At 42.3% G+C, this 22,807-nt stretch overlaps 1 protein-coding gene across 1 annotated transcript in view; it reads right to left on the reverse strand.

Annotated features, from left to right (window-relative positions):
• Positions 1-296: 296 nt before the first annotated feature.
• Cep135 (centrosomal protein 135) overlaps positions 297-22,807 on the reverse strand; it is a 62,659-nt gene continuing 40,148 nt past the window's right edge. The window contains exons 16-26 of the mRNA XM_028780836.1: positions 17,363-17,478; positions 17,135-17,289; positions 16,662-16,717; positions 15,808-15,976; positions 13,502-13,612; positions 13,003-13,188; positions 10,717-10,926; positions 9,624-9,826; positions 8,780-8,884; positions 5,808-5,921; positions 297-2,444 (exon numbers count right to left, since the gene is read on the reverse strand). Coding sequence (XP_028636669.1) covers positions 5,819-5,921; positions 8,780-8,884; positions 9,624-9,826; positions 10,717-10,926; positions 13,003-13,188; positions 13,502-13,612; positions 15,808-15,976; positions 16,662-16,717; positions 17,135-17,289; positions 17,363-17,478 — 1,414 coding nt within the window. The 3' untranslated portion in view covers positions 297-2,444; positions 5,808-5,818. The remainder of the gene's footprint in view (positions 2,445-5,807; positions 5,922-8,779; positions 8,885-9,623; positions 9,827-10,716; positions 10,927-13,002; positions 13,189-13,501; positions 13,613-15,807; positions 15,977-16,661; positions 16,718-17,134; positions 17,290-17,362; positions 17,479-22,807) is intronic.

Raw genomic sequence — 22,807 nt, forward strand, 5'->3', positions numbered from 1 at the left:
TGGGAGCGTGGGTGTGCAGCGTCAGAGTAATGTTGAATTATTTACAGTGAGAAGACCAAGTGACTATAAACACATGTCAGTGCATTTTGTTCACAGTGAACCCACTGGGGACTCTGATCTAAACTCTTATATTTTGAATTGAAAATTGAGGAGTTATTTTAAAAGATGGCTGGCAAAAAGCTGAAAGATGTTCCCAAGTCCCATCATGATAAAGTTTGAGTAAATTGTACTTAATTTTAGAATTAAGAATATTACCAATATAAAATTATAAAACATGTTGGAAAGAAAAGAGAAAGTAAATTGACTGGTATGTTTATTGGCAAATCTATAATCGAGCTCCATGATTTAAAATTATTTAAAACGAAAGTAAAAACATCTATAAAAAGAACATTCACTTTTTAAATGATAAGCACTTAAAAAAACTGTAGTATGATGGCTATAAAATAACAAGTTTGAAGGCAACCGACTGGTAAGTACAGAAAACATTAAAAAATGAACATTTAAGACAGTGCGTCTTGCTGTTGCTTTTGGGAGAAAAGGTGGGGACAAATTTTATCACATGTATTTGTTACAAGACTTTCCAAATGACATTGTACATGGTCATTTCTTTTTCTTCGTATTTTGCTATAATACATGAATTTACTTAAAGGAGATAGAATGAATACATTATAAAGTCGTCCTATATTCAAATATGCAGCAAATTAATTGCAAGGGGAACATCCTGAGCTTACAAGGCGCACTAGTTACACGGAGGTCTACCCACCTTCAGGGCCGCTCACACAGAGCAAGTTTATGAAGTTTATGACGCCAGGAGGAAACGCCAGGAGGAAACAGAGCGTGTTGCTCACAGCTGACTCGCCTGCCTGGGCTGACTTTTAAGTTCTTTCTCAATCATGATGAAATCTAGTTTTAAAAGGGTTTTCTTCAAACGTGAACAGTTGGCACATGACTCGTATTTGTATCTGACATTTCATTTTGTGCTTTACTCTTTTCTTGAGGGTTGGCACATACCTAAGTTCTTGGGAGTTAAACCTTGAAAGTGAAATTGTACAGAGCTGTTCTCAATTTGTATGCCACCAAGATGGTGTTCACATATTACTCGGAAAGGCTGGGAAGTTATACAGGATTCGAGGCCACAAACAGGTGTGGTCAGATGCATACTGGACTTTTAACAAAAACACTTTTCTACACTTAGCTTATATACTTTCATACTCTGAAATTTTAGACTAGTACACTGAAGAATTTAATTAGTGAAAAAAAAGCCCCAATTTTTCATTTGATTGTTTTTTTACAAAACCCTGAATATATTTTAGCTTAATTCTAAAAAATAAAAAATAAAAATAAAAGCATCATGTGGAAAGCTACAGGACAGCCCAAATAAGGCCCACAGAGACAAACACCTCCCACTGCCGTCCCTCCTGCTGGCACTAATTACACATGGTGGTAACTACTTATCTAGAGATATGTAATGAGGTCACTGGGCACACCTCCTCTATATCCAGGAAAAGATTTTTCAAAGTTGATGAGAATATAAGTAATTTCCAAACAGGTAGCTGAGTTTATTGATCTCCAGTAGGTCTGAACTTTCAGAAATAGCAAAACTACCTCAGGAAAAAGAAAAATGGTATCAGTTGAATTCTTGGTTTTATAAACAGTCTGAATGAGAAATGTATCCCACGGGCTCAGATACTTGAACCCTTGGCCCCAGTTGTGAGGGGTGCTGTTTGGTGAGGTTTAAGAGGTACAGATGGAGCAGTATGTCCCTGGGGGAAGGGCTTTCAGAGTACACAGCTTCCCCTTACTTCCTGTTCACTCTCGGCTTTGCGTGATGTGCTTGCTGCTGCCTTCCCTGATGGAGTCCTAGAACCATAAGCTCACACACACTCTTTTTTTACTTAAAAACAAACAAACAGTGAGTTCTGCTATTAGAGTAGATTTAAATCGACTTCCTGTATGATGGTCAGCACACGTGGACTGATGTCACACTTTAGAGAACATCAAATGGATCATTCTCTGAATGCTATGGGCTATAAACACAGGCATGAAAACCAAGCACACCGAAATAGTGCAAGGATATTTACATGCGTATATATAAGGCACTGATTATTAGAGCATGATATGAGCATGTTAAATCAATTAATTAATTAATTAATTCACAGTATAAGCACATTTTAAGGAGTAATTTTAGTTGGGAATAATAAAAATTCACATATCACATCAGTTAAGCTATTAATACATATTTTGTTTTTTCACATATGAAAATATACATATAAGGCTCCTTTAAAACTACACATTTTTACATAAATATCCACTGATTTAAATAAAGGTTGACAGAGGTAGGATTTGTGTCAATGTTCATGATTCACAGGAACAAGTACTTCAAATGTTTCATTGCTCTTGTGTTCTTATAAAAATTCATGTAGAAACTCACTGAAAACCACAATCTGAAAGGTAAGTGAAGACAAAAATTAGAGTCACTCAATATATTAATAAAAATCTAAATTCTAAAGTTTTACATTACAGTCTCCAATAAAAACCTATTTTCCAAATCTCATCATATGTAAGACGCATCACTCTACTTCTTGAGGAACTGTGGGACATGTGAAGAAAAGGGCAGTAATAACTCGATTTTGGTTTGCTGAGTCACAGGTTCCCTCAGTGAGCCTGTGTGATACTGTGGATGAAGAAAAACATGCATTCTTCCCCTTGTGCCTGACAGAGGCTCCTGTAAGCACTTGTTCAGTGAGAGTGACTTGGAGGTGCTGATGAGAAGACTAATGGCTGCGGGCTTGGGGAAGGGGTTGCTCACCAGAGGCAGTGTTGGGTAGAGGAGGAAGGCTAAGGGCCAGTTGCCAATGCTAATGATATATCAGCTTGTTATGCCATGTGCTGAAGCCTCTGTAAGGCCCCTCTGTAGGGTTGGAGGCCTTCCAGAGAGCTGAACGCTGGAAGCCGTGCACACACACCCTGTGTCCTGGGCGTGTTTGACCGTTCACTGGTGTCTTTGGTAGTAACTGGGTGACCATAAGCAAAGCATGAGCACCTGGCAAGCTCAATCAAACCTGGGGAGAAATCTTTGTGGCATCCTGGGCTTCACAGCAGGAAGGTCAGAAGCACAGTTACCTGGGACTGTAATTGGCAACCCAAGACAGGAAGAGTCTTGTCAACAGACCTCCTTACCAATGGGATCTGACATTGTCTTCGAGAAGAACAGTTTAGGGAATAGAGTTAAAATAGGACACCTAGTGGGTATGTGGTGGAGAATTAACTGTCAGAAGGGTTGTGTTGACTTCATGACAGTTGTTTCCCTATCTCCTGTTTTAGTGTTAATAAAAAGATAATAAAAAATGAAATTAGGTTATCTATTTTTACTATTAGAGAGACACTAATCTGAGAAATTATTTCATATGTATGTAATTTTGTCTCAGTGCTCATTGGAGAAATCCTTTAAAATTAAATTTAGTGATATTACCTAAGAAACATCTATAAAAATGATTATTGGTTAATAAACACACTGCGATACTTCAAGAGATACTTTAAGGATTAATTGTCAATTATTACAAAATTGTAAGTTGTGAAGTGTTAACAGCTGTAAAGGTTTCTGATGCACACAGACTAGAAGGGTTACAGTGGGAACTAGCATAAGTGCTGGTGGAGTTTAGAGCCGCACGGTCTGCAGAGGTGCGCAGGCAGATAAAGCGCTTGAGCTGGGTTCGGAACGCAAACAAAGATGGATTTCAGGGGCTTGCTGATCTAACTGACATGGAGAGCTTTGGTTCAGTGAGAGCCCCTGCCTGAAAGGGTAAAGTGGGACTCCACAGAGGACTCTGGCATTGAGTTCTGGCCTTCATGCGTTCACACTCGGGCCAGCACATCACACATGAACATACACATTTACTGTGGGATGCTGGGAATCAAACCAGTGGGCCTTGTTGATGCGCAGTGAGCAGTCTACCACAGTGGAGGGCCGCAGAGTCAGCGCCTCTTATGAAATCCAAGAAGAACGTTTTAGGAGATCTACAAAGTCAAGACCCCCCCACACACACCCCCCCTCCTCACCGCCTATTTCCTGACACCAATGAATCATTTGTCATTTCACTTCCTGTTTCTTTCTCATGTGTTACAGCTGACGTTTTTAGAGGCTACCTGATGTGAGAGGCCAGCAAGTAGAACTTTTAGATGTGCAGGCCATGGGGTCAGTCATAACCACCCAGCTTTGCTCATGAAGATAACGGCTGTCCTGGACAACCTGTAAAGTTGGATGATGCTTCAATAAAGTTTAACATTATCTAGAGAGGCGGGGCTACTGGTCCCACATCCTACTTGGTCAGCTACAGAGCTAAGCCATGGAGATCAAGTATGGAAATGTGTTTGGCAGTTTGTTCTGAAGCATTGTAACAAAAGGTAAACTGCCGCCTAAGCGTCCCCAAAACAACCCAGTACATGACCACGATGGAAGGGTGCAGTGACTCAGGTGACAGGAAAATAAATGTTTTAAGAACATAAACAGTCACGCAAAAAGCAGCCATCACCATCATTAGAGCGGCCCCTAGACACTGGCCTCAGTATGTGAAGCACAGAGGAACCCTTGTTTGTGACAGGACTTGGAGCCTCTGAGGAAATGTTATCTTCTACACACAGTGCGTCTATTAAAAGAGGCAAAGAACTGCATCACGTTGAAGACACTGACTCAACGGTTTCTGTCAGTGAGTGAGTCTGCACTCTTCAGTAACTATCTGCCACAGCACAGCCAGGGTCTGACTCAGGCTTCTTTCCTATCTCCAAGGAGTCAGTCCAACAAGAACCTATGCTTTAACGATGAAGACGTCTGCTTTGAAAGCAGAGTTTACGCCTATGTTCTGTCTTGGTGCATGCCAATAGATCTGTCAGTGATCCCGGTGAGCGATGCACCTGTGACGTGACCCCTTTTCTTGACTGTCTGCCTGTTGTAGGCAGGGTCTCATGTAGCCCAGGAGGGTCTAACTTACGATGCAGCTGAGGATGACTTTGAACTCCTGACCTTCCTGGTTCCACCTCCTAAGAGCGGAGGAGAGTTTTCTGAACTCATTTTGAGATCTACTGCAAACTCTTACTACTCTCTTTCTATGTCTGGTTCCTAAATTTCCTGTGTGGTCCAGACAGGCTATGAGGCAGATCCACTACACAAAGTCTTTCACTCAACCTCTTTGTATGCACCCTACACTGAGGACAGACGAGTTAGAGTCTACATCTGCATGTGACATCACCTTCACATAGCTTGTATGCCCCGCCCTAACTTTCAAAGCTTTCTCCCACACTGTTGCCCGGCAGTCTGCCATCCTCGCCACACTGAGTGCTCTGTGCCTCGTGCATGCGTTGTCTCTAAGCATTCCCCACTTCACCAGCTGTTATCTGTACCCTGAATTTCGTAGCTGGTTAATAGCATGTCCATCCTGTGACATCTCATATTTCTTAGCAATTGCTGATTCCCCCACTCCTCTGCAGTGCTAAGAGCCAGCCCAGGGTTCCTGCGTGCAAGGTGAGTGCTCCTCGAGTGCTCCTCCACAGACCCACAGTCCTGGCCCTTTCCTTTCTGTTTAGGTAAAGCTGACACACAGTAAAATGCAGAGCACATGTTCAGTTGACAGGTGTTTACAACTGCATATACCATGTAATTCTGCCATGCCACCCACACACAGAACATGTCCACTGCTCCAGGAAGTTCCCGGGACACCTTTCCAAGCCGTCTCTCTTTCCCTCACAGGGGCAATTCCAAAAGTTTTACAGCTGCAAATTAGCTTTACCTCTCTTTGGTACCTGATACATACCTTTCTGGTAACTATGTATTTATTTGTTCAGGAGACTGTACAGGAGACTTCAGAGTAGAACTCAGAGGTGACGTAGGGAGACCAAGTCGGCGCATCTCTTGGATTGCTCGCTCTCTGTAAGTGAGGATTCCATGATGTAAGCGCCATGAAAACCTAATATGTGGCTGTCAGGATTATTAGTCTACTATCTAACACCTGCTAGTGCAATCTGGATTTCTACCACCTTTGTTTTATTTTAGTTGGTTTAGTCTTTGAAATGGGGCCTTACTATGCTACCCAGGCTATCCTGGACTCAGGGGCTCAAGTGATTTTCCTGCATTGGTCTTCCCAAGCAGCTGGAAATCAAGTGGACAAGATGCCTGGCCTAGCCTTATATACTTTTCTAATCTGCAGGATTAGAAAATAAAGGTTGATTAACTTTATTTTCTATGTCTGAGTGCTTTGCCTGCAGGCATGTCTATGAACAACACATGTGCCCAGTGCCCATAAAGAGGAGAAGAGGGTTAGTTATGGATGGCTGTGAGCCACTGTGTAGGTATCAGGTCACGGAGAAAAGCAGCCAGTGCTCTTAACCACTGGGCCATCTCTCCAGCCCCAATTTATAGCTGTTCTCAGGAGTATGCAAAATATTTCAATTAAAAGAATATACATTAGAAGAAATTGTTCAAAGCAATTATGTATAGCTGTGTCAGAACACTAGGGCATTAACAAATAACATAAAAACATTAACAATCACAATGGAATATCTAGTTTTAAAAAGTTAGTGCTTAGGGGTACAGGGGTATGAGGAGAGAGAGCTTGTCTCAAAAAAAAATCCTCAAAACCAATATACAACTAGATGTTACACTCAAAATATTAATAGTGATTCTGTGGAGCTGACTTTCTTCTCTACGGTTTAAATATGTATACATATTTCTCAAGTGCTGTGCTAACGTGCGGCTTCCAGACCTTTTACACATCTGTGGCGTCTGGTGCAGTTAAGCACCTCAGCTTTCTGCCTTGCTTTCCTGGTTCTGCTTCTACCTCCAGAGCCACTTCCTAGTTCTTTATAGGACCTCTGCTTCTGCCTATCCTCATATCTGGGTTGTTCCCAGGGGCCAGCTTTATCAAGTCCTTCCTGACTCTAAGCAAAGGGAAGTTCAAACTCCAGTGTCAATACAATTCTACAGTCGTCTTTACTCCAGTAGTTACACACCTCTTCCAGAGATAGGCTTTTGCTATGTAGGGCAGGCTGGCCTCAAGCTCACAAGCTTCCTGCCTTATCCCTACTGAGTTTGAGGAGTATAGGTGTGCACCATCATATATGTGTATGTGTGTGTGTGTGTGTGTGTGTGTGTGTGAACTCAAAGACAGTCTTTTACACACCCATGTCTGAAGCAATCCTGAATCATGTGTACCTCGCTAACGTCACTGTCACTGAGTCCAGGTCCTGAGAACATTGCTCCCACGCTGTATGCTTCTCTCCTCTCCCTTCCTCTCTCTCTCTGCACACACACCTAGCCTTTGCTGTGCCTCTAGTCTCCCAAATGTCAGAGACAAGGAGCCAACTTTCTTTACTATACTGTCCTTCCAAGTGTCAGGAGTGTGTCAGTGCCCAGATGTCCCCTCAGGGGCCCCCCAGTCTGCCCTTTCCTTCAGTTACTCAGTATTCACTGTTTCTTCCCAGGACAGGTGCTCAAACCTTTTCTTTTTTCAATGTTACCCTGCCAAAGAAACTTCTAAAAGACTTTTTCTCTCCATGTTTCTCCTTCTATCCAAGATCTGGCTAGTGTACGGTGGCCTCCAAGGGCCATCAAGTGCTGGGCTACCGAGACTGTTTGTTGCCTCTTCCTACCCACAAGAAGCAGGCTTTGTCTAGAGGGTGGGAGATGGTGCCATGATGGTGAGTCACTTAGTCTGATGTAAACTTTAGCGCAGGGACCATGCGGTCATGAGGTCCAAGGTTCTTCTGAGGCCCGGGGGAAGGAAGGGTGATGGTTTTTAACTCTGGACCATAGCGAGCATGACTAAGAGTTTTGGAATTACAGAAAAGAGAAGTCACTATATACACTTTAGTACTCCATCTTCCAAATGTCAAAGAATTACAGCACTGCTTCAGTAGACCTCATCTGTACTTCATGGGGCACCTCACTCAAGTCCTGATGTAGACAGGAGGATAAAGATTTAAATGACCTGACAGGCAACGTTAGCCTACTCAAGAACTTATCTCAGGTGTCTAAAGAAAGGGCAACAGGGAAATATAAGTTGGCTGTTGATTTGCAAATTAGACTTTGATTTTAACTCATTTCTTTCTGGACACTGGTCTGGCATCATCCCTCTGCCTCGGCCTCCTGAAAGGTGGGACACATCTGAATGGACAGGTGCCATATCTGGCTTGATGTTAACTGTTGAACAGGTCTCATCTCCACACTATTTAGAGACTCAGCGTTTACACATAAAGCAAATGAACCGAACGCTGTGCATGAAAACGACGAAGGCGCAGGGAACATACCACAGAGACCAAGGCCTGAGCTGCGGCCTCAAGTCATGTTTGTGTTTCAATGGTAGCTCTGCCATTTAGAAGCGACCTCAGTTTCCCATCATGTAGGCATGACACTGGGACAGTCAGACATACTGAGAGGCCAGCTCACAACTGCTAGCTGCTCTCATGACAAGATTCCTGTTGCTCCCCATGGCAGAGCGTTCAGAGCCTCTGCCTGTACTGCACCTGGGCTCCTGCATGGACCTTTGCTGTCCCCCTCTGTATCCTATGTCCCCTGCAAAATGTTCCAAGAAACACCTCCACAGCTGCTCCCCACTACAGGGACTCTGTCTGTTATGGAGTCTCTTGCTCTAGGGGAGAAATGCCTAAGAAATGTAGTTTACATATTAATACTAAAGCAGCTTGGTATTCGCAAGCCATATTAAGTACTCTTTAAATAGGATAGAAGATATGTAAAAATACTGTTTATTGCTAAACAGAAATGCCTTACCGTTCATATTTCTCATTTGACATCTGTCTTTTCAGATTATCATAATCTGTCTGCAACTGTGCCACTTTAGTTCGAAGCATGGAGGTTTCTCGGCTTTGGGTAGTTCTTAAAAACAAATGTATAGATCTTAGAAATAAAAAAACGAATGACGTCTTTGTGGAATCAAGTGCAGATACAGATGGACGTGATGCTTAAGAACAGACAAGACCACAGCTTTCCAACAGTGGCTCTCTCTAACTCGGAGCTTCTGCAGTCTTTTGGCTTACTGTCAGTTACGGAGCTGGTAGTACGTGCTGCCCACGCAGCAGAACCCATGAACTAGAAACACAGGATGTAAAACATCCTCCTTGGTTCTTCCTTGCCTTACAAAGAACACTCCCCTCGGCCCTGTAAAAAGCCCACTTTTTCTGCAGGCTTGCAAGTCCAGGCTCTTCTCTTCTAGGATGATGTCATTGCCTTGATGGTGATGAACACACTTATGAGAACTGAATCTCACCGGCTCTAAGCCTTTCCTATCTACAACCAGCTCACCCAGACATGCCTCTCCTCAGCAAAGCCTCTGTTCACTCCTCAAATTCAGGTCCTCCCTGAAGCTCACTCCTCCCCTGCTCGCTCCCATGGCACCACCTGGGGGTGAAGACATACACATCTACTGCTTCAAACACCACGTCTCCTGAGCTACTCCTCCGGATGTCCAGAGGCAACAGGAAAGAAGGTCAGACGCCGTGGTTTTGTGTTACAGCCCTCCAATGCCCCCGCTACCTCCAACACCCTTGCTACCTCAAAAGTCGAAAAGTACTTTGTCAAAGTTGCTTCCCCACACAGGTTGTTCCACAACACTTACAGTTTGCTTTCTGAGAGGTTTAGCTTCTCCTTCAGTAGCTGGATTTCTGTGTCCTTCTCATGGGAGGTTAAATGGGACTGGAATTCTTTATCTCTGTTGGTAGCTAACAGCGACTCGAGGTTTTTAATTGTCTGTCTCTCACTCATCAGCTGCTTTTTTAGCAGTTCCGATTCCGATTTTACATTCTCTAATTCTGCTGCTGCCTACAGAAAAACAAACATTAATTCAGTAAAGTCTAGCCATAGTTTGGAAAATTATTTTTCTTACAATATAACAGCAACTGACTGCTCGGTTGTTTCGTTTTTGAGTGCTGGTTGAAGACGTCAAAACATCTCTTTAGTTGTAAGAAAAGCATCATGATTTAAAGTCCTCTTTGCTACTTCTACCAGGGCTTCTTTGGCTTTAAGGCGCACTCCACCTCTCCAACGATCACCAGCCATCTCCCTCAGCAAGACAGGGTAATGATATGATGAACCTCCCAGCCCGCCAGCCACGAGTCTGTGCTCTCTGCAGCATGCCTACTCTCTGAGCACAGTCAGGCAAGTACTGTCACTTCTCAGTACCACTCAACAAGTGAAATCCAAAGACATGTTCACACGAGAGCACACGCCAGCCCAGTCAAAGTTATATCTCAATTTGGGGATGGGCAAGTCTAGTAAAGAAGGCTTAATTAATAAAGTAAATGCCTTGAGATTTTTTTTATTAAAATTTCAACTTAGAAAACTGTTTAATCTTTCAATCAAATTTTACTTTTAAATAAAAAAGAATGTATGTTCCTGATCTATACCTAAAAAATGCCTAACATCTTAAGTACCGTCTATTCCAAACCCAATTTTATCCGCTTTTTATTTTCTTGCAGCGCTGAGACCAAATCTAGAGTGTCTCACAGGAAAGCAAGGACTCCCTGCTCAGCCACACCCATCACACCCTCGTGCTCCACTGACAAACCTTAGCACAGAGTCGGTCAAACCCAGCCATCAAAATCTTGCAGTCAAAGGGAACAAATGGAACACTCGGAAAGCGGAAGTGAAGTCATGCCATGGGTGCAGGCCTCTGTAAAGCGGTGTGCCCACCAATGTCCCTGGGCACCTACCCTCTCCAGCTCAAGGCTTTTGGAGCTCAGCTGCTGGGTCATGATGTCTTTGCCCGAGTCGAGCTTAATGCACAGTTCTCGGAGAGACGACACGTCACCTAACACAGTGGCTTTCTCGCTCTCGTGACGCCGTAGCTCCTCTTCTAACTGAGACATGGCCTTTGCCATTGATGAGATCTGAGACTCATAAGCGTGATGTGCATTTATGTGCTGAGAACAGAAAGCAAAAGATGAAAAGTAACGGAACTCAGTCACTCAAAGTGCAAGCCTTCAAAGACGGCTTCTGCAATCTGTGTAGCCACAAACTTACTTCAGAAAACCAAATGCCCATGTTTGCATATGCTAAAACATTCTCAGGAAGTAATGTGCTATTTTAAGACAGCCTAAACAGGGAGTTAATGCATAAAAGGAATGGCATATAATTATTAATCATAATCATAAATAATATCTCATGTATATATTTAGAAGATACAAAAATGAAAATTATACTGAAGTGTTGTGACTTAGTGTTTTTAAAGTTTATATTTATAAATGTGCCTTGTTATAATTTTTCTCATCAAATAGTAACATGTAATATAAAAATATATTTATATATATTTGCAAATCACTTTTAAATTCTAAATTCAAAACTAGGGTTTATTTTAATACTAAGTACCAAAATTTATATTTAAATTTAGTATAGTTTCATTGGCTAACGTTATAAGATTTTAGTGATTTTTGAAATAATAAGCAAAATTTGAAATACTCATCAAAGACTTTCCCAAAATAACACACATCTAAACTTCTTGTTATTTAAATTTTATGTGATAACTATGAATTTATATAAAATCTACTTTGGGGTTTCAGGAAGATAGCCACTCTTAAAAAGCAAAATGACTTTAACAGAGTTTCACAGAAATCAATTAATTAGAAAAAAAAACAATATGTGCACTTGGTTTATGAGATGTCACAGGTATAGAAAAGCAAATGCTTGGATGTTCCTCTGTTAGTACCCTGAACAACCAGCAGTTCCCCCAAATTCAATGCAAGTACATAAGGCCAGGCTTGCAGTTTGGCTCACTGCCAGGACACTTCCCTAGCATGCATCAGGCTGAGCATCCAGCCTCAGCACAACTAAAACAAACAAAACAATACGAAAAACCTACACAAACTCATTCTATACATCACATAAGAATATTAGCAGTAATAAAGAATAAGACCATAAGGAATCCCCTCTAAGTAACTGTTAAAAGCAGACAGGCATTTCTTTAATAAAGAATTTGTAGAGTCACTCTAGAGTTTGGAGGCCTGCCCTTAGAGATGCTGCAAACTGCATATGTTGTTTGAGTGACACCCTATGGGGGCTTGTGCAGCTGAACACGGTCCCCAGTTGGTCCTCTCTTGGAGAGGTTATGTAAATTCTGGGACACGGAGACTTGCAGGAGGAAGTGTGTCACTGGAGATGGCCTTTGGGAGTTTATAGCCCTGCCCGCTCCTGGCTTTCTCTGTTTTCTGTGTGAGTGAAGGTGTGAGTGACCTCAGCTTCCTGTTCTGGCCCCCTGCTGCCATGGCATCTCCAGCCCCTGTTATGGACTCCCCCTCTGGACCTAGAAACCACAGTAAACTTTCTTCCATGAGTCCCTTTTGGCCATGGTGCTTTATCACAGCAAGAGAAATCACTGTTGACACCGAGGACCATCAATTCCCCTTCAGATCTGGACACTGCAAGCCAGTATTACTTTTTAAAAATATTTTCAACTTTATGTGTTATGGGCATTTTGCCAGCAAGTCTGTACACTATGTGCCTGCAGGACCCACAGAGGCCAGAAGAGGGTGACAGATTCCTCTGAAACTGGAGTTACCAACTGTTGTGAGTCACCCACCCTGCAGGTGCTGGGAATCAAACTCAAGTTCTCTGAAAGGGTAGCCAGAGATCTTAACTACTAGCCCATTTCTCTATCACTGCAAACCCAGATTTTAAGAACCAGCTCTTTCTGGAGACTGAGGCAGCGTTCTATGCCTCTCTCCTTTCTTTGGTGTTGTTGGCAGTCACCTCGCCTTGTAGACGTCCCTACTTCTACTTCCCAGTGCTCATCTGTGTCCCAAATCTCCCTCATCTAAGGTGGACACGGGCTGTTCACTGGATCATGGTCTGCTTTACCTGGCAGGATCTAATCTTAACCATGTCTGCAAAGACACTGCTTTCCACCAGGTCACACGCATGAGTACTCAGGGCACCCGCTGGAGTAGGACAGTAGCAGAGCATGCCTGAACGGCACCCTTCCTGGACGGCGCAGCCTCGCTCACCTCCTGGATCTCCTTCTCCAGGAGCTCCACGCGTTCCCGCAGGTGCCTCCGCTCGGTGTCGATGGACAGCAGCTCCAGGCGGACGGAGCTATTCTCCCCTTCCGCTTGCTGAGCCTTGACCTCCCAGTCCTCAGCGCGGTTGTGAAGCATCTGGAATCTATCTAGTAAGTCTTTGTTTTCTTTTTCCTGGTTTGAGAACAATTACAATAGTTCTAAGTCAGTACTGTCAATGGGACATCTATATCACACACTCACACACAGACACACAGACACACACACACCCCCCGCACCGGGAACTGCTTGAATTTAGGAAACATCAGCATGTATAAAGGTACTATCCCAAGATCCATGGAGAAATATAGTTAGTAGGAAAGACTCCTACTCTCAGATATCTAATATGTAATCTCAAATGTCCAACATTTAATGCTGGAGGCAGAATTAAAGACACAAGAGAGCTTAGAAGCCGGGTCTTAGATGCGAGCTAAGCAGTGCTTCTCACCTTGGCGGCCATGAGGCTCTCCCACCGCGACACCTCAGTGATGTACTTGTGGACTCTGCTCTTCATCTCCTCTTTCTCTTGCACAGAGGCTTCCAGCTCCAGTGAGATCTCCTGTGAGTGAGCAGAGCAGAGAGCCAGTCAGGCTGCAGTCACATGCACAGCTCCTTAGGAACTGAAGAGAAGTGTGGGAAACCTCTACTGTGCTATTTTTCCACGGCTAGCCGTGTGTGAGTGTGTGTGTGTGTGTGTGTGTGTGTGTGTGTGCAGTGAAAGCATACGTACAAGCCGATGTGCAGAGACACAGAGCAGAGGAGGATGCCAGATGTCGCTGCCACCCTCCCCCTATCCTCCCGGGACAGATCTTTCACTGAAAGTGAAGCTCCTTATTTCATTGAGGCTGGCTGGCCAACAAGCTCCTGGGATTTGCTAGTCTACAACACCAACTCTGGGGTCACAGGCAGTCAGCCAGCCCTTTTATGTAGGTGCTGGGGATTTGAACTCAGAACACCTTACTTTCATTTCACAGCAAGCACCCTCTCCCACTGAGCCATCTCCCCAGCCCAGATCTTGACTTTTTAGCAAACTTTGCCATAAAACTTCCATGACAGTTCTGACTTTGTATTTGATTTTATATCAGGGTGAGTTAGTTGGTATTAAAAAGCTGATATAATTACAATATGGTTGATATTGAATAATACTGAAAGTAATTTTTATATTACATAAAAGAATCATCAGTCCTCATAACATAATCCTGTAATAAACCAATATAAACAAAAATTTACAACATCTGCCATTTAAAATATCCTCTTATTTGTTCACAGATCCGTCTCTAAGAGAATGGAAGTAAGCACAGGTTACTAGACCTGTCATGGTCCTTTATACATAAAAGAGATGCCTAAGACTGAGGCTGTGCCAATTTCCCAATGAAAAGGCACACAATAGCATCTGGGTTAGAAAACAGGATCCATCTTTTTTTTGTCACCAAGAAACAGACTTTACCATTAAAGATAGGCATCACCTTAGGACATAAGGATTAAATCAAAGAATTCTATGAAAGGAACTAGGAGATAGAAAGACAGTATTTTTTTTTCAGCTTTTTCATTCTAATTTATAAAAACAAGGTTGCAGACCGAAAATGATTTAAAAGCAGACATCTCCTTACAAGATCATTTAAGGTTAGACAGACACTTAGTACTGACAAAAGTGAAGGGGAAACAAAAGATGCAAATCATTAATATTCAGTGTTATCATTGAAAGGTATGTATCAATTCAACTTGGAGCATTTAGTAATTTCCCAAATATCATTTGCTTAACTACTATTCTAGCATGGTTTATTCTTTCCTGATGATTCTTAGATACATTTATTTTTCTCTTCAATTGAAAGAGTTTCTTCCAGAATCTTCTTTTTGAAATGGTTTAGTGGTCAAAATTCCTTTAGCTTGCTTTTATCATGGAAAGATTTCCTTTCTTTTAATTATGGCAAGTAGTTTTGTTAGGTTTGGTGTGTGTGTTGGCAGCTGTGGCCTTTCAGAACTCAAGTACATCCTTCAAGACCTTTGGCTTTTAAAGTTTCTGTTGAGAAATAGCTGTAATTTTGATGAACCTGCCTTTATGTGTAAGTTGGTGCTTTTTCTTTCAGCTTTTAAAAATTACAATTTATTTGTTCTGTGCATTTAGTGTTTGACTATTCTAAGATATGGAGTATTTCTTTACAGTTCTGTCTATTTGTGTTATATATGTTTCTTGTACTGTGAAGGGCATTTCTTTCTCAAGATTTTGAAAAATTTGTATTATAATTTTACTAAAAATGTTCTGGTATCTTTGGAATGGAACTTTTCTATATGCATGGTTCATAAAACAAACAAACAAACAAACAAACAAACAAAAAGACTGAGGCTGTGTACCCACCCCATCCCAACAAAAGCTGTGCTCCCTAGTGGCTGGGTGACACACCTGCCTTCCCACACTTGAGAAGCCGCAGAAGAGAATAGGGAGCCTTGGCTACATAGGGAGTTCAAGGCCAGCTGGGGTTACATGTGACCCTGTGTCCAAACAAACAAAGCAAACAAACCAACTCCTAGGAAGTATGTTCAACTCCAGACGGAAAAGGAGACTGTCCCTGCGCTGATTAGACATTGTGCTACCTGTACTCTGAGAACTACCTTTGCTAATCTCAACAGACACCATTCTCCTCAAGGAGTTACCCTGCTTCCATTCAATCCTGCTGCATTTTTGAAGAATGTATTTGGAAGTTTAATACTTAGCAAAAATGTAAGTTCATGAGAAATCTCTGCCTGGTTTCATACCTGGTTTTCTCTTGCCATCGTGGCCAGGTCATCTTGTAACCTTCTGTTTTCCTTAAAAGAGATCTCTCTCGATTTCCCAACATCTTCGAGCTCCTTGTGAGCTGCATCGAGCTGGCGCCGGAGGCTGGCTACCTCGCGGTCTCGGTTAGTCAAAGTTTCTTTTAGCTGGCTGTCAGAGGGGAGGGCGGTAGTAATAAAGTATCATGGAAAGTTCCAGCTCACTTAAAGTAAGATGATACAGTCACAGTAAACGTGTGAGTACAACAGAGTCTACATGCTGGCCTTGGACACTGACTGAAAACACTCAGGTACTTTATATACAAACAAAGCCACAAGATGAATATTATTATTATATGAGTTAAGCAAACGTAACATTTTCAAGTGTTAGAGAATCAATTTAAAACCACATTAAATATTTAGTGCTTATATTGCCATTACTATATAAAGCATAAAGGCATGTAGAATAAATATAATTAGTGACTTTTCTTTTTAGATAGCTTGAAATCTTTCTGGAGACCAGACACAAAATGTGAAAAATTTAAGAGTGCTCAAGATAGGCTTAATTGAGGAACAAATGCAAAGCTGGCCATTAAAGCAATCTAAGTCGAGATAGCAGGACTTGAACAGGTGACTACATAAGCATAGAGAGCGAGTGGGTAAAGACAAAGGCAATGCAATCCGACAGCAGCAGGGAGCAAGTCAGAGCAGGGCTGAGCAAGCAGGGCTGCCACAGGCAGAGCCGGAACTTCACGGGACAAACAGTGCTGGCTCCAGACTCTGCTAAGGAAGAGTCATAATAAGGAAGGCCATATTTGCTGGAAATTTCTCGTGAACACCATTTGTTGGTTACTCACTTAAGTGACTTTTCACACTCTGAGACTGTGACCTTCAACTGGGCAATAACTTTTTCCTGGAGAAATTACAGAAACAAAAGATTATAAGTCATTCATACAGAATTGTCTTCTGCTAAATTTGCATAATCAACTAAATTTAAGTAAGTTCAATGACATAAATTATACATAAAAGCACGCTCTAAAGAAACACAGTTCTATGCCCATCTATATGTTATGTCTTGGTATGTCTCCACCCACCGAAGAGCTGAAGTGGCTTCCTTAAAGTGTGCTTTAATGAGACCACATCACATACTAGGAACAGATAAAATCCCACTGTAAAGATTCCAATGACTAGGACAGGAGGACATCTAGCTATGTCACAGCAGAGTGGTGGGTCTCAGGACTCCCTCACGGGCTGTACAGACTCCGTATTTCCTGTGGAGACTGAGCAGGCTCTCCTGCTGAGACGTGGAGACCGTGTAGCAGATACATACTTTACTAAGGAGGCTTTCCTGCAGGTTGGCGATCTTTTCCGTCTTCTCATCCACAGTCTCTTGGAGAAAGTCCTTTTCTTTGTCGATCACTCCGATGGTCTTCTTCATTGCGTGAGTTTCTTCATTCTGCACCGTCATCCTGTGGTTGAGATTCTCTACAGAGGGAGAAGAGTGTTTGTTAGGTGGAGGCAATGGAGGGTAGCAAAAGCAAAATTTCAAAAGGCTCACCTAGTTTTTGCTCCAGCATTTTAATTTGTTCTTGGGCTGACTCAAGTTCCCCTCTTTTTACAGCAAGCCGGTGCTGACAGTCATCGAGTGACCGCTGTAGCTGTTCACTTACCATCCTAAAGCAGTGACAAAGACAAACGGCATTTCTTATCTCTCACAGAAACAGCTTTCATACATGAGTGGTCCTAAAATAGCTTGATTTCTTATTTAAGTTTCTTTTATTTCTTATTATAAAGCTCTTCCGGTCTAATCAATAGTTTCTATTATACATATTATTTCTACCACTCTTCTCCAAAATGCTTTCATCTTCTTAAAAATGATATGGTATTAAAATGAAATCAACTGTCTATTCTCTTCCAGAAGTTTTTGCTAGTTTTAAAGTTCTCCTAAGTTCCCTAACATCAAGCCCCCCTTTCCTCAAAATCTGCGTCTGAGAGTAGAATCAAAGCTCTGTTTTAATAACATGGCTGGCACTCCAGACTCTCCATAAGTCCTCACCATCCGGACCATGTGAGCTTGTAAGCTTGCTTCTTATTATGGCTCTCTGGGTGGCAGGTGACTGCAGGCCACAGTGCTGGGAAGACAGGCATTTCTTACAGTGTGATGGGATAACACTACAGGCTGGTTTCAGGGAGCCAGAGGAAGGGCTCATGGCCACATAAGCTGTCCATGGAAATCCCTGTCTCTAGTGTCTGTCACTAGTTGGAAGTAACAGCTCGTTTTCAGAAGTAACATCCTGGAAGTTGTTGCAACACATCTCTGGTGTCATAGTCACAGGCTTCTGGATGCTTCTATCTCTGAGCAGGAAACATTTCCCCTGTCTGGCTCAAAAGACCATTCTCACCTCAGCTAGCTGGGATAATTTCCTTTTGGGTTTCCTTTGAGGATAACACACTGAAGAAGATACTGACGGGAGCCTGACTTAGAAAGACCTACTGAGCAAGGGGTCCAGTTCTCAAAGCGACGAGTAAAATGGGACATTTCTATAGACATCAGTTTATAGGCACACTGGGGTATTCTGAAGACAAAACACTAACACAGCCCTCACAGCCAGTGGATGATGAAGGCCAAGGCAGGCAGGGCAGTAGAGCTGACTGATTTCTTAGAACTGTACAACGGAACCAAACCAAGTCAGAAAGAGGCCAGGTTCAGGCAATTTTACTTGGAAAAGCATCTGCAGTCCCAAACCTAGAGTCCTGAAACCTAGACTCACGGTGTGCAGGGACAGTAAGGGGAGGGGACTGTGGACATGTTAGTTCATGTGTTCCTGGAGTAGTTCTGTTACAACTATTCTCCTAAGTTTACTGAAACAATTTACTTGTCCAGGATCACCAAACTACCAGGGCAAAGGCCAAGGTGCCAGGATAGGCTGTCTCATACTGCCTTCTGTGCAGAATGCAGGGAGACCAGTTATATCTAAGGCAGTGGCTCTCAACCTTCCTAAGGCTTCAACCCTTTAATACAGTTCCTCATGTTGTGGTCACTCTGACCATAAAATTATTTTTGCTGCTACTTCATAACTGTGATTTTGATACTGTTATGAGTTGTAAATACCTGTGTTTTCTGATGGTCTTAGGTGACCCATATGAAAAAGTCATTAGACTCCCCCAAGCTGAGCATCACTGCTCAACGTGGACAGGGAAAGGGAATGATTCACAGGGGACCTTACTGAAGAGCATATGGCTGGCACTGCTCAAGCCTCTAGGCAGAACTTTGTCTCCTTTGCACGTAGCTTTATAAATGGTGTGCTGTGCTGTTGGGAGTGGAGCTGATGAAGACACCAGGACAACATCTGGACAGACGGAAAGGAAGCCCTCAGGTGAGCCCTAACAAAGGCTGTACCTCTTCTATCCCAGTGCAGAGGACAGGGCAACAGAAAAGTCTGCACTACTGCTGCCCAGAGGCTTCCTAGTGGGAGCTGGGAAGGAGGCTCATGGATGGGCCGCCATTTTACTGTCTCTAAATTGGAAGGGAACTTTGAAAACTAAGTTGTCAGTAAAAAATGAATCAGTTTCTTAGCTTTAAAACTTACAGAACAAAGAAATGATTTCCCACCAGAAAAGAAAACAAAACTGAACTTAATTCTGGCTCTGCACCTGACAGACTTATGCCCGGTTCAAATCATCCCTCAGCTTCCAAGTCCACTGTCACAGTACGTCACAAGGGCCGTGCATACTCTCATTTTTGGGATAAAACGAATTATTACCTTGTAGCGGCATATTTTCTGCACAAGTTGGGAGTAGCTTAGGTGGGAGGAGTAAGGAGAGGAAGAGGAGAAGTAAGAGGAGGAGCTAGGGGAGAGAAGACGAGAGAGAGCGGAACATGGCAGCAAACACGCACGTGTCTCTAGCAGTCAAAGGTAGTCGATATATCTAGGTTGGGTATTGGGTTACACCTCTAACAGTGTGGACATCTTGTTATTGAGCATTACTAAACATACAAAGCCTTTAGATAACCTAAGCATTAGAGTCTCATTTCTACCAGGTCTGTGTGGATGGCGGGATGGTCTGGGCTCAACCGAGCCTTGTGGAGACAGTGTGGAAGATTGGCAGAGACATCTCCCACGCTGGCGTCTCATGGGTGGCAGGGCCACTGTCTCCGGCCACCTGAACCAGTGGCCTGAGCTGGTGGCCTGAGCTGAGTGGTGGTGAAAATATGCCGCCACTGCTCGTGGCCACAGGCCTTGTCTAGTCGGGAAGATAGATGGCAGCTGATTAAGAACAAACCAGATTGGTGCTGCTGTTTTAAAATATTACTGAAACAAAGTGGTGCCCAGCGCGGGGCACGAATTTACTAGAAATTTAAGTCTATTTCACCTGAGAGTAAAAGTTGCATTTCTTTAAAAAAAAAAAAAAGAAAATGAGTGAGTAAGCACTGAGATAAGTCACGTGACTCCTAGCATGGGAACCCTGAACAAAAAAAAAAAAACCTGCTTGTCCTCTGCTGTGAGGAAATGTGGGTTGCTTATTGTTAAGAAAAGAAGCAAGTAGCTTACTTCTATGACAGAGAGATTTGAACTGTGAATTAAAATTGAGATTATTTGTTTTTAAGATAGATTTAGAAACAATTTTGTCTGATTCACATGGGGAATCTTGCCTGAGGTTCGGAACAAAGATAGGTAGAGAAAATTTGTCTGTGGCTCTGTGCCTAGACCGACGACATACATTATTAACTTCTCTGAGTCAAGAGAGCCAAATAAATAAGCCTCCATTGTGATAATAAGCAGTTACTGTATTAAGTATAAAGTTACAATATATGGACTATTTGCTTTTAGGAAAGATTTATAAACAGATTTGTCCGAATCACATGAGGATTATTGTCTGTGGTTTGGAACTTAGGGAAAACTGTCACTGACTCTAGAGTAGAGAGTACAGTGTATAAATAGAGACTGTTCTGGCAGAGGGCAGAACAGAAAGATAGTGTGAATCAGGTGTATTCAGATGATATAAAGTTATATTGCCTCACAGGAAACTTGGGTTCTGTCTAACGTGGGCCCCACAGGAATTCTGGGTTCAATTCCTGCTTGGCAAAATAGGAAAGGCCTAAAAATAGGCACATATAGTATTTTAGTTATTAAATTGATTTTATATTCAAGATAGGTGTGATTTTCAGTTTTGTGGTTATATTTTTTCCTCTGGGAAAGAGATTAAGATAAAGGTTTTTCTGGTTATTGGCTCAAGGATATTCTGTTTTGGGAAGAAGGTTTTGTCTGTGTGTTTTCAGAAGAGATGATTTAAGATATTTCTACCTCCCAGAATTATATGGATTAGGCATGACAGAGGCAGGCCGCCAGAAGACTAGATTCCAGAATTCAAACAAAAAAATATCTTGATACTAAAATTTGTTTTGAGAATTGTATATTGCAGAATACACAGCTTTGGTGTATCTATTCATCAAGCAAGCTGAGCAGACCTGCTTGAACCTCTGATGTCCTGGAATTTCAGCTGGATACAGTGAAGACACAGAGTCAGAGGCTTATCAATTTACTCTTCCCCCACCACCACCCCTCTTCTCATATCTCAATGCCTGTAACCAGCTTGAAGAAGTTAATTAAGAGTCAGTGTCCCTATTCCCCGGGCTTGGGGACTGAGGTGGTTAATATTAGGCTGTCCTTCTAGGGAAAAGTAATGATTTTATTGGAACAGGGAGGAATAGCTAGAATTGATTACATAGCCATAACCTATTTGGTAGAAATCTGTATAACTGTTATTAAGCTGAGGTTATAATTTCTTACATGGTACAAAATTTATTTTGATTTCAAATTCAAGGGTTTCATTGGTATATTTTCTTCTATTAAGCAAAAATTGGTGGGTACAAGGTACCCAGTCCTTCTTTATTTTTTATTTTTTAACTGATCTGACATGGTTAGCCTGTGAGTTAAGGACCTATAACAAATTCATGGCTCTGAGTTTACTGTTAGGGTGTTTTCTAGATTTTAATTAGAAATAGCTGAGAGGAGTTAACAGACAACAGTTCAGATTGCGGTACATAGATAGTTGTTTTTCAAAAACGTCAGAAGTCCACAGAATTGATGTTACAAACGTTTCTCAATGTCTTAATGTTCATTTTGATTAGAGACCTGTCTGCACCTGACAGCTTCCCTGTCTTGGAGTCTAAGAAGGAATTGAGCATCTTTGAAGTTACTCCAGTTGTGGTGAGACTGCCACTAGACAAAAATTGCCTGTTTTCATCTACAGACAAATTACTGTCCTGAAAAGGACACACTTGCAGAATAGTCAACTGATTATATCTGCCAACACAGAGTGATCAGCCCTTAAAAATTCTGCATTACGAGGTCTGTCAGTTGATCTGGGCCAGAAGGCTGAAGGCCAAATGCTCCAATGTTTTAAAGTAAGGAACTGTCCATAATCAGCAGTCTCTATAAATTGGCTAAGTTTTAGAAGCTACGCTTTGTGCTTCCCATTTCAGTTAATTCAGTCATTCTGGATTTCTGACGGTGTTGAAGACTTATAGTCTCATAGCCAACCCAGGCTATTTACTTAGGGAGAACAGATTTGAGAGGATGGTTTTCAGCTGACATTCATTCTAAAGCCAGGACATAAGCCAGGTTCAGAACTAAGTCTTTTAGCTAGGAGAGATGACAGAGGTTCTGTTTAGTTGACAAAAATGATGGACTAGGTATTAGGTCTATCTTGTACCTTACTGATACAAATTGGTATAGTTATGCTTTAATTGTATTTTGAGAGAAAGTTTTTTTTTTTTTAAACAGGAAGGATGATATGTAGCGGCATATGTTCCTGAAAGTTGGGAGAAGCTAAGGTGGGAGGAGTAAGGAGAGGAAGAAGAGGAGTAAGGAGAGGAAGAATAGAAGGAAGAGGAGGAGCTAGAGGAGAGATGACGAGAGAAATGGGAACATGGCAGCGGACGTGTGTGTCTCTAGCAGTCAAAGGTAGTTGATACATTTAGGTTGGGTATTGGGTTACA

This window comes from Grammomys surdaster, unplaced genomic scaffold (assembly GCF_004785775.1).
Source record: "Grammomys surdaster isolate TR1022 unplaced genomic scaffold, NIH_TR_1.0 372, whole genome shotgun sequence".
Classification (NCBI taxonomy): domain Eukaryota; kingdom Metazoa; phylum Chordata; class Mammalia; order Rodentia; family Muridae; genus Grammomys; species Grammomys surdaster.